Source organism: Asparagus officinalis, chromosome 7 (assembly GCF_001876935.1).
Source record: "Asparagus officinalis chromosome 7, Aspof.V1, whole genome shotgun sequence".
NCBI lineage: Eukaryota > Viridiplantae > Streptophyta > Magnoliopsida > Asparagales > Asparagaceae > Asparagus > Asparagus officinalis.
In genome coordinates, this window is record NC_033800.1 from 84,946,498 (window position 1) to 84,959,322 (window position 12,825).

At 33.1% G+C, this 12,825-nt stretch overlaps 2 protein-coding genes across 9 annotated transcripts in view; one reads left to right on the forward strand and one right to left on the reverse strand.

Annotated features, from left to right (window-relative positions):
• The window catches only part of LOC109849199 (AUGMIN subunit 4), a 19,883-nt gene extending 10,440 nt beyond the window's left edge, over positions 1–9,443 (forward strand). For 2 of the 4 annotated variants that reach the window (XM_020419016.1, XM_020419013.1), the window contains exon 14: positions 8,924–9,231. The gene's annotated coding sequence lies outside the window, so the exon portion shown is untranslated. The other 2 variants (XM_020419015.1, XM_020419014.1) reach the window with 2 other exon arrangements.
• Positions 10,295–12,825, reverse strand: part of LOC109848398 (probable serine acetyltransferase 2) — a 10,949-nt gene continuing 8,418 nt past the window's right edge. For 4 of the 5 annotated variants that reach the window (XM_020417866.1, XM_020417867.1, XM_020417864.1 and 1 more), the window contains 2 exons: positions 10,756–10,834; positions 10,295–10,614 (listed from right to left, as the gene is read on the reverse strand). In XM_020417866.1, coding sequence (XP_020273455.1) covers positions 10,788–10,834 — 47 coding nt within the window. In that variant the 3' untranslated portion in view covers positions 10,295–10,614; positions 10,756–10,787. Of the gene's footprint in view, positions 10,615–10,755; positions 10,876–12,825 lie in introns of those variants that run through there. The other variant, XM_020417865.1, reaches the window with a different exon arrangement.

Below are 12,825 nucleotides of genomic sequence, written 5' to 3' on the forward strand. Positions count from 1 at the left end.
ATTAACTAAAAAAATCAAACTGATGAGTTCTTGAGCAAAAAATTACTAGATGATATCGAGCAAAGTAGAGAAATTGAAGCTGCTGATTGACCACTAATTCATATCTCAGATAAAGACCGATTATTGTTACAAATTTTGGATTATTCTAAGGTTTTTGATCCACAGTTTTCAGCAAGAACCAGAGGAGCCCAGTAATGAGAGCGCTAAAGAGGAGAGAGAGAGAGAGGTGAATGGACACTAAGAGTAAATTTTCCCAAATAAATTCGCGCCGGAAACCCCACTAACCCTTGTCCCAAATTTTTATTAATAAACCGCATCTTTTCACCCTAATTTCGAGCAAAAACCACGGAATTGGATTTTCTATAAAATGTGATGATTTCTAACATTTTCGAAAATCATTTTAGGAAAATGAATTGGCAAAACAAACGAGATAATGCATGTCTGGAGTTTTCACACCTTTTCCACCCTGTTCTTAAGAACCAAACAGGCTTTAAGGAGAAAAATTCAGCAATCCAATCTAATGTCAGTCAATAAGGATGAATCTGTAAATATCAAAATGATTCTGCAATGATACTAGTGTAGAGGTTCATACTCAACTAGTCGGACATACTTATTTTACAAGATATTTTGTAATGGCAATAGTTCCCAACCACATGTAAAAGTAATGATTATTTGATGTGCATCAGGCTAATCCCTTTCATTCTAGCATTTCTGATGGAGAGCGGACGTAAGGCTTCGATCTGGAGGCGAGAAATCGTTGACGGCCTGGCGGAATGATATCGTAATCCATGATAAACAGTAATGAGTGTTACTGTTTACTCGTGACCCATTTTTGGGGTATTAGGTATTATTTTTCTCAATAAGGGGTTCTTTTGAAAAGATTGATTGAGAAGAATAATTGAAAGCAGAAAGAGAGGTTAAGATAATAACTAGAATTCACACTTAGGGGAATCACATGCAAGGACTTCACGCCCCAAAGTAGCAAATCACGTGCCAAAGAGCACGTCAAATTTTTTTTTTCATTAGTCTTTTTGTCATAAAGGATTACAACTTTTTTATAGAGAAAACTAAACCTAGAAATCAAATCAAATCCTAATAAAAGGGAAAGAAAGATAAAATCTCTAACAAAATAAAAATTTCAAGATCCTGAAAATCATAAATCAAATCCTAAGGAGAACTTGCCTAAGAATGGAGATTACATCAAATATTATTAAAATAAAAAAGATTCTAGTAAATCTTAAAATCTTGTAATCCCACGATCATCTTGCATCAAATCTCTCATTGTTAGAAAAAACTCGACCTTGAGTTTTGTAGTCGGAGAGTATAATGACTAACTTGTCCGGTGGAAAACATTTCGTTGTGGATTGTGAGATCTTCAAGATGAGTTGTAAGATCCGATATTGAGCTGGCGGTGGAGGCTGTGGGATATGAAGTCAACAATCAGATTAGCCTAGACCATGAGTTTGATTGCATATCGTTCTTACATTTGGCTTCTAGACTTAACTCAAGTTTAGGCTCTAGACTTAAATGGAGCTCATGTTTTGGATCAACATTTGACTCGATTTTCTGTTTGAGTTCAAGTTCTTATTCCCCTTCATGTTCGAGTTTAGGCTTGAGCTCCAAATCAATTTTCTTCTCTAGTTCTGCTTCTTGTTGGAGTTTAAGCTCGGGCTCTGGATCAATTTTTTGATCTTGTTTTGCTTTCTCTTCTGACCCAAGCTTAGGCTTCGGCTCAAGATTAAAAACTCAAGTTTTGGTTGAAGGTTCACATCTTGCTGAAGTTGAGGCACTTTTGTTGGCTTTGCTTCACGTTTTGAAGAGAAACAATACCTTCTAGATGGTAAGTAGAATATCCCCTCTCTAAAAGAGTTTTCATAGCTGCCCACTAATGGATATTTGAATGATAATGACTTTTATACCACCATTTTTTTAGCCTCTCTTTAGCCTACACAACATACAAAAGTTATCATGGTCAATAACCCTTACTTTACACCCATGTAACATGATGTCATCCTCCACTTACAATAGAAAATTAAGAAAAGAGAAAGAAATACTTCATCTCCTTCCCTCCTTAAAACAACTAAAGCAACAAGTGAACCCATCGCTTTTTCTCAAAAGAAAAAAAATTAAACCCATCCGTGTCCAAGATGTTTGGGTACACAACAATACCCAAAATGTGTCGGACATGGGGACAACACAGAAATTGCCAAGTCCGGGTAATATAGCTTCATATTAAGATACTACAGAGAACTGAACATATCAATAAGATTCTCCATTCCATCAAGCTCTCTAATGTGAGGAATGAATTAGCGAATTTAGTGATGCTCGACCTAACAATACCCTTTTACCCTCTCAATTGTATTCTTAAACTTGATCAATTTTCCAATGTCCTATGACGTGCGATTAGTTGTGTGCGCTGCCCAGTTCTATAAGATTCTAGATCTCGAATCTTTTAGCTAATCCTTTGCAGTCATGCTCGTCGAGTGATTATCGGTGGCAACTTGTACAAAATATTGTGCTCTTATCTCGATGCATCGACCAATCCACTGAAAAATAAAATCTCAAGTATGAGAAGCAACATATAATTCTATAGAGTTTTACAAGCTAACTCCACATTAGAATGAATGTACATGTTCATCATAGATCTATGCTCCTGATTAGTATAACAATTTGTCATCAATGAATATTAATCAGTAGTCTTCTGAGGCTTCTTTGTGGTTCCAACTCTGCTAAAGTCCAAGTTAGTGTCTTTTTCAATGAAGGCCCTCTCAACTGATACACAAAGAGTGGCACATAAGACCAAATTGTCCAATAGCTTCACACATATTGTCAAATAAACCATCAATGCATGAAAAGGAATCACTGCTTCACAGGTCTAAAGAGAAACTCATTCATGGACCAATCCCTTCTATTCTTCGCTCTATTGCACCAGCTGTTGTTCCTGATCATTGTTCCATGAATATCTGTGGTGGATAGCTCTAAGCCCACGAGGCCTTTTATTTTTTATCAAAGAGATGTATTCTCTGTTCTCAAGCCTTGTTCTTGAAACTTAGACATGCTGTCTAACTCAACATCAGCTCTTGCCTTCTCTTTGTTCTTCTGTTTAGCTCAGTCAATTGTTGTCTTTTGCCCTCTTGCTGTCTTTTACCCTCGCCTTAATGATGGGCGTAATCTTCTTACATCGTTTCACATTAGCCCTTCAGGCTAGCTGTGTTATTTGAGGCGATAAATGTCGCCACTAGATTGATGTGTACAAAGCTTGCACTTTACATTTGTCTTGTTATCGGGTCTAACTAACAATCTCCACTCTCATCCAGTATCATTTGAAGGAGCTTTGATGTGGTACCTACTCCGAATTTTGAGCCTCACCATCTTGATTTGGCGAGCTCTGGGAGCTAATAAACTCACGATTAATGCACTTATTAGTGGATTAAACGTCGTGAAGGGCAATCCTATGTAATAATGTTGCAATTATACATATTCAAAGAATTGTTACATGATTAACAATTTACAAGTTTAACAAAACAACTTAAACTATTAAATGCATACAGTTGCAAATCTAATACACAAATTAAGCGCTAGAGCTGATAAATCATGATGAAATCCAACAAGATAACAAAAGGAAACAAACAATATAAGGCATGAAATAGTAAAATTAGTAATAGGAGCTAATAACCTAATAGACACATCTTCACATGATACTATTCACAATTTCACATGTTACCTGAATGTTCGATGAACTGGACATAAAAGCTATGATTCCATAAACTACATGTTAATCATTAGTTCAGATTGCATAAAAGTTAAGTGTTCCGGTCTAATTTTAGTGTTCCAAATAATGAAATAAACTTGATACACTAAGATACTTTTAGTATTTTACCAAATACCAATTAGCATTAATAAATAATAACACGATGAATGCAACCCAATATTAGTTAGCTTCATAACCTTAATCAATGACATCTAAAACTTACTATGGTCACTACACAAGAAAAGAAGAAGCTTTTACCTACTGCACATGGCGGAACTGCTGCTAATGTCTAGCTCATCGAAGGAAGATGTCGTCCTCATGCAAGGACTGAGGGAACATGAAGAGAACTGAGGGAACATGAAGAGAACTACAGAGGTCTCGTCGTGTTTAGGTTTCATTGTTCATTGGATTCGATGAAATTGAAGACAGAAGTCTTGGTTTGAAGTTGGAGAGGAGAGTAGTTGACGAAGGAGGTAACAATAACGAAGTTGAGGGATGACAAAGGTGAAGCATTGAGGAGGTGTTATCATGGTCGCCGAGAGGGAAGAGAAGAGAGACTTTTTCCCACCTCCAATTTATGGCTTTTTGGGGCTACGAAAGAGGGTAAAGAGGAATCAGATGATTAATGAGGGTATTTTAAGTGGAGTGGGATTTGGCTTCCATTTGCAAATATCATCTACTCCACCTTTTATTTCACTCGTATTTGTTATTTAAAGCGGTCTACATCTCTTTTGTTCACTTTCGACCTGTTTTTCGTTATTTTCGCATTGCGTCGCGCCTTTTGCGAGAGAAAAGTGTGTCCAGGACTTAACACCTCCTCTTTTAACACCTCCTCTTTAGCTGTAGGGAAGGCACATACATATAAATAGGTATTTTTTCACTTTTTCCCCGCTTTTTCAACGTTGACAGATGGGGTTCACTAACTATTTAAGAAGAGGATCACAATATAAGAGATCATTTTCTAATGTCACTCACCAAAACTCAAAAAGAGAACACCCAACAAAAAACTTAGTGTAATTTACACTTAAATATCCTAATGTTTGCCCGATATTGCACCAAAATGCCCATAGTTTATAACATTATGCTTAAATACCCTAAAGTTTTGAAAAATTGCATTTTCAATATCCTAAAGTTTCCAATAGAATGCGAACTTGAGAATTTCCTTCGAAAATTCTCATGTGATACTCAATTGCTTATTTTAGAACATATTAACCTTTATTTCTAGTTATAACTATCGTTAAACCTATCAAAATCCTATTTTAAAGTTACCCTAATGCCATCTTAACATAGGATTTTGGCAGGTTTAACAATAGATTTAATAAAAATAAGGGTTAATATGTTTTAGAATTAGCATGCGAATGTCACATGAGAATTTTTTTTTTTTTTTTTTTTTGGGGGGGGGGGGNTTGACATTGAAAACTTATTAAAGTTCAACTTTTAGAAAATTTAAGGATATAAATGTAAGATTTTTAACAAGGGGTACCTTGGTGCAATATCCGACAAACAATAAGGTAGTTGAGTGTAATTTACCCAAGAACTTTCTTGTTCATTCAGTCCACTTCTACTTCATACTCTTCATCGTAATTAAGGTTATGAATAGTATCCTAATTTAGTACTAATTTGTACATGTTAATTATGGTAAGTAGATAATTCAAATTGAGTTTTTCTTCATATTTAACACACCATAAACAAGGTGATTAACAAATAGTTATTTTTTATATTTTCTTTAAAGTTGATGACATGTTACTTGTTGCTAAAAAAACATGTCAGAAGTTTGTGAGTTGAAATCTCAACTCAAGGAGTTTGAGATAAAAGATTTGGGAGCCTTGGGAACGGAGATTCATAGGAACAAACAACAAGGGAAATTATCAGTCTTAGAAGAAATACATGAGAAGGTATTGGAGAGAACGGGCATGCTCAATGCCAATCCTTTGAAAACTCCACATGTTGTTGGTTTTCGTCTTCAATAGATTTATCACCTCAGATTGAAGATAGTAGTATATGTCTTGTGTTCCTTACACCAGTGGCGTAGAAAACATAATGTATCTATTGTCTATAACCGTCCAGATATTTCACATGCAAACAGTGTTGTGAGTTGGTATACTGATAAACTTGAAAAGGTCTATTTTGAGCAGTGACATGGATCCTTAGATATTAGAGAGAATCTACTAGCATTGGTTTGTATTTGAAAAGAATACAAATTCAGATTGCAGAATTCATGAGATTTTGAAGGCGATTTAGATGAGAGATGATCCTTGGCATGTTACGTAGTCACTCTTTGAGGTTGTGACATTAATTGGTAAGTGACTTTATACTTAACACTTGCTCTATCTACTTCAAAGGCTAAGTTTATAGCAATGACAGAAACAGTGAAAAAAGCTATTTGGTTGAGATATTTCATTGAAGATCTCTGCTTACATCAAGGAGGTACTACAGTGTTTTGTGATATACATAGTGCAATACATTTGACGAACATCAAACGCATCATGAAAGAACCAAGCATATAGATGTCAATAATCATTTTACAAGCAAAATTGGAGTCATCAGGATTGAGAAAATTGGTATTGCGGATAATCTAGAAGATATGATAAGAAGATCGTATCCTTGCACAAGTTTGAGCATTGCCTTGAATTGATTGAAGTTTAACAAAGTGAAGGTTAAGCTTATTAGGAGCTTGTGGAGAGACAACTAGGACAAATAGAAGATTTATTATATTCAAGTCAAATTGGAGACTTGTTAATCACCATGTTTTTGTTGTGTCTTAAATATGAAGAAGAAAAACTCAATTTTGAACTCTCTTATTACCACATTTAGTATTTGAAAAGTAATATGAAAATTAGGATATTATTCCACCAACTAGTAGCCCCATTGTTAGACTAACTCAATTGTTTGTTTTACGTTAAGATGAGTTCATTACAAAAGGGGTTAGTGTGAGGATGAAGAGTGTGAAGTGCGAGAGAAATGGGGAAATAAACAAGAGAGTTCTTGAATTCTTTATTGTATATTCTCTTTGTGGGTTTTGGTTGTAAGATTAGAGAGTGACTTTCATTGTAATCTCCTCTTTGATTAGTGAATTCCCTTTGTTTTGCTTGTAAATGTAGATCAAGATACCAATGGGACTACGTTAAATCCTTGCATGATGTTCTCTTTGTTACTACTGTCTGCATAGTTTGTATGGACATCTTTTGTTTTCAGTTGTCCCCAACAGTAAGTAACCATGACAATGCCCATTGATATTTATAATGAAAAATAGGCTATTTTGATTGTACTATAAAGAAATGATCCAAATGGTTGAAATTTTATTCTTGTCGATGACTTAAGTTTACTCTTTGCTAAATGGTTTGATTTTCAGTCTTGCTACATGGCATAAGGTTCAGTTCTTACTTCTCACCTACATCCTTGAAAAGATGCATTTGTGGTACTCACTGTACTCTTCATGTTAGAGCAGTATGTCTTAAACTCTCATTGTAAACTTGGGAATGCTCACCGATAGTTTCAATGAGAAATTGTACCCATTAAATTATATTTATATGATGCATATATGTAGTGCTTGTTTCCAATACTCAGCGTCCGATCAAGCGCCACAGTTACAAAGTCACCCTGCAGAATGGCTTCAGTTTTCTTCTTGTGAATCAAATTATGCTCTTTTTTTCTTCAGGCAGAACAGTGTAATACAACCCCGGCTAGGTGTTGATTTCTATCATCCTTGCTTTGNCCACCCCCAAAAAAAACTCTCTTCTTTCTTTTCCCCCCTTTTTTGTTGTTGTTGAATGATGCATGCAAATCTAGCGTTCTATAACCCTCGACTGTTGAACTAAGAAGTAGAGTCAAGTGTTGAATAACTTCTGACCTTCTAGGGGATTGACACTAGTAGCCAATAAGATAAAAGATAAGATTAAGTTGAAATCATTTTATAAGTACCAATAGTAATCAAATAAGTTTACTGGTTCTTTTGAAAGAAAACCCTGTGAATTTATTTTTTTAAAATCATTATAACATGCAAATATATAATAAATTCACAGTATTCAACCTGGAAAATGAAGGACTGCTGTGCAATAAAAATAAAATTATAGGTGCAAAGTGCAAAGTACACTCATTTTGATGGATCCTAGTGATGTAATAAAAGTTGTAGGGGTCAAATACTCCCGATAATCAGATTTATATTAGAGTCATAACTATGACCATAAGTACTGTCAGGAACTCGCAATTATAGAGGGCATTATACAACACTCTAAAGTTATACCTTTTTTATGGTAATATGTGTCAAATGTTTAAATTTCTGGAAAGACCTCAAGGGGTTTTTTTTACACCCCTGAACCTACCAATAAAGTTTACTGCAGCCTATTCTACTGTTATAGGAGCTGGTAGCCATGGGAAGGTGCAACTATGTTTTTTTCAAACATATGGTTACTGAGTTGGTTCTCTAACTTTTTGGTTTCTTCCATCCAACCTTTATCAATTTTATTTGATTATTGAGATTTGGATAATTTGTGTTTGTCTAGTTACTACACTCTCGACCATAACTGCTACTATGATCCCAACTATATCAAGTTTTGCTGCCTATTTGAAATGTTACGCATAAGCATAGGTCTTTACTTGTAGCTCATATACTCCCTTCATAAATTGGTCGGTGAAAATAATTCTATCCTGCATCGATCTCAAAATTGGAGGGTGTTGCTCTGTCCTTGTTAAGAACCATCTTATGTCTTGTCTTCTGCATAATTCACTGATGAATTGATTGTTTATATATCTTAATGGTTCTAAAAGCACATGATGCTGCATTTGGGGCAGCCGCCACTTCAAAGTTGGTGCTTGCTTCTATGACTTGTTTATTATACCATATATATTTGTTTATCATGCCATATATATTGCTGCATGACTTCTTGTTTCAGAACCCTATGGAGCGAATGAAACAAATCCGAATTCTTAACCTGAAATATCTATTAGACAGTATGCTTGCATAAAATGCTTATACATTCTTTCAGTGTCTAATTGGATGTATAGCAACTCTTATTTTGTTTTTATGAAAAAATGCTTATTTATTCTCTTATTTTGTTTTTATGAAAAATGCTTATTTATATTCTTTGGACGTCAATTTGGATGTGAAGCAACTTTGATCTTGTTTACTTTGTTGCTGACAAGGTGTAACCATTTCTTTTCCTTCTTCTGCAGGATGGAGTTATTGTGTCGCCATTCAGGCAAATATTTTATGTTTCCTTATCCTGTTGTTCTTTGGTGGTTGTACAATTACGCTCCACTGAGGTAACTTGTGTCATAAAATGTCTATCCGATTGCTATTTTTTATTTACTCTCATCTGTATATGTTGTCTGCTATGTTCATCTTATGTTTGCAAGTAAAATGTGAGTTCTGGGGCGTATGCAAGAACAAGAATGCGCGCATATCATGAGAAATAGAAAAGAAAAAATAGTAGTTGAAAATTGTATCCTCTTTGGCTCTTATTATTGTCATTTTATGATGGTAACAGCACTGGACATGCCGATATTATTCGTTCTTCACTTTGACGTGATCTGTTTTCATTGTGCTTTGAAAAGCGCGCTCTTCTCAGTGAATTTTTACAATGCGAAGATCGGTTTGTAACTGTTATTGCCTTCACCTCATGTTTGGACGGCGTGACAACTGATGAACTATCGTAATCATGTTTGGAGTTGATATTATTTTTGTTTGGGTGTCTGTATTTGTCTCATACTAACAAAAGTTTAACAGCCCCGTTTTTACTCCCCAGTAAGTTTGAACTCTCAAGGCGTTACTTTCGGAAATTTTGGGAAGCTTCAGAATATATAAACCAGCAACAGTGTGATAACCCATTTAATAGTTTAATTCATAACATGCCTTCTGTTTTGAATGTTTTTTGTTTTGAAAAAAAGGGGTTTTTGCCTTTAAGTTACTTTTATAACGTGTAGAATGTTTTCTCCAAATTCCAAAAAGTGGAGAGAGAAAGGGATAAAATGGGATTTTTTTTTTTAAATTACTAGGGAACCGCATAGCTGTGTAATGTGTTTGGAATACAGGGGTTAAAGACAAACACACAAAGTTGTTTAGATTTATAGGTATAAATAAAACAACTTGGGTCTAAAAATAAATCACGGTAAAATTTTGGGTTGGAAAGAAAAACCCCCTTGAAAAAATAAGGGTTCATCTTTATTTGTCACACACTTTCCAAATTATCTTCACAAAATAATTTGAGAGGAAAAATTACCCGATGAGGACCACGCAGTGTATATTAATCATGCAAAGAATGTTCCAAACTCTAAAACAAAAGTTAAGATAAAATTTGACAGTAAAAGGGTTGTGCATTCCTTCACAACGTCTGTGGTCGAAATTTTGGTTTAGTATCTTGAGAAGCCCTATTCAAAGTTCTCTGCACAAAAGAATGATTTCGACATTATAGATAAAAGGGGTGCTAGAGCGTATTAGATTATGAATTATCGATACGATAAACGTTATAATCTCATCAATTAAATTAAAACATAATCATGATGCAGTAAACCATGAGAAGCCCACATTCTTCAATCTCAAAGAAAGAACACAGAAGCTGAAACTTCGATATGCAGGTTGTAGTAGTAATTGGGAGGACAGAAAAATCTTGGTTGTCCACAAATGGATCTAATAGATACTCTATGTACAAACATCCGCGGATAAAAAGCAACAAGAGAATTGATGCCAACTTACCCAAGTGCTTATTCATGTGTAGCGAGATGATGAATATTATCTACAGGTGCCTATTGATGTCTTAAACATACTTAATTATGATCACAATACAATCTTTGGAGTCCAAAGTAAGAATCTCCCTGTATTACAATTGACAAAGATGAACCCCAGAAAAACAATGCGGGTATATTACCTGCAAATAGAATAAGAACGAAAATCAAATACATGGACAAGAAAAAGAATATTCCGGTGAAACGTGCAAAGTTAAATAATGATGTATTAAATGTTTAAAATCAACAAGTGAATTATTGAGATAGTGAACTAGCGAACAAACCTTTGTCAATACAGCATAGGCATGCAGTAGACTCAGAATGTAGCTTTCCCGTTTACTGCTTTATCTTCCAGTAATGTTCCTACGAAAAGAAACACTGGGATAATCATAAAGATAAAGAGCCTGCAACGGAAAGAAGGGTATGGACAACTTTAGTAGTTTGTTCCACTAGGCATCATCCATGGGACATAGCAACTTATAATATATGTAGGTTTTCTTTTCCTTCTCTTTCCATGTTTAGAGATAGGTGAGGAGATGGAGAAAGTGAATGATTGGAGAACTGAAGGGGATACATTGTTCCGTAATCATGTGAACAACCCAAAAACAAGGACAGTTTTGTGGGTTACAGTGCTAGATAAAGTACGATAGTAGTTATTTTAGTAAAATCCAGGGGGCATTTCATAGTTGACCTACCTCAACCTAAGGTTACTAGTATAATACACGTGCTTTGCATGTGTATTATACTAGTATAATACACGTGCTTTGCATGTGAACATACATGTTTTAACTTTTGATTTTTTTATTGAATAGGAAAACTATGTGTTAATAAATAAATTTGTATAATAAGACCGCTTAAAAAGAAATGTATGAATTATTAAATTGTGTGGTTATTGTAATTGAATATTTTTCTTATAATGATCGTCCGGTGTTTACCTTTTTTTAAATAAGTCCCCAAATCTAAAATTGTTCTTAAATAAAACTCTCAATTCTTTAAGTTCTCTTAAATATGCCTCTCCAACTTAAAAATATATAACTTAACTCTAAGTTAACTAAGCTGCGTTAATCTTGCTAGCTTTTTCCGATGTTCCCTAGACAGATACACTTAATACCTACAAGATATTGCAGTAGTTACTTCTTATTATAATTATATAATAGAGTAAATTACACTAAACTCTTATGAACTTTCAGTTCATATTACACTAAACCCCTAATGACTTTTCTATTTCAAAGAAGACCACTAATAACTTTCTAAATTTTGCAAATAACTCCTATAAATTAGAACCAGAAAATGGCATAAAGAAGGCATTTTGAAAGTTATTGGGGTTTTAGTGTAATTTATCTAAAAGATATTGGGGGCTTTCTATAAAAGTTATTAGGGGTTTAGTGTGATTTCGAAAGTTCATAGGGTGTAGAAAGTTCATGGGGGTTTATTTTAATTTACCTTAATATTATAATTTTTAGTTCAAGTAATACTATTAAGATAATTATACTATCTATATACTATAAAAATATTTATTTACCTTAATATTATAATTTTTAGTTCAAGTAATACTATTAAGATAATTATACTATCTATATACTATAAAAATATTTATCTATTTTTTTAATTATGCTATTAAATAGTTTAGTACTATAAATAATTTTATAAATTTTTATCATACTATCATTAACAATTAATAGTACTATTATTAATATTAAATAATTTTTCATAAAAATGTTATTTTTTCAATCATTACCAAGTATAGATTATTCAGTATCATGTAATAATCTTTGAGAAAATACTCTAAAACTAAATTATTTATTTAATTTATTTAATAATATAATACTAAATAAATAGTGTAATTCATAATTTATGCGATCTTATAAAAATATTTACACCATTTATGCGATTCAAAATTTATTCTATTTATTTTATTGCTCATTGAATTATAGTATAATTCTTAATAGTATTTAGTAATATATTATTCTATTTATACTATTATTTTAATTATTTTATTATAATTCATAAATAATTATTATAATTATTTAATTGGTTACTACTAATAATTTTGTATACTTATTTTATTAATTTAAAAAACACTATTAAGATCATTATACTATTAATACTATTACAATTATAATAAATACAAATTATTTTCATACTATTATCATACTTTTAAAGGCTAATAAGATGGGTAAAAGTAGTTGTCCATAAGAGGTGAAACCTAGAGGCATAAGGCATAAGCCTAATGAATTGTTATTATTTTTAATTTTTCTAGAATTTTAAATATTATGTGAAGATAAATTATGGATAAATTTTAAATTTTCTATTAAATAACACAATTAAATAATAAAATAATAATGTGATCAAAG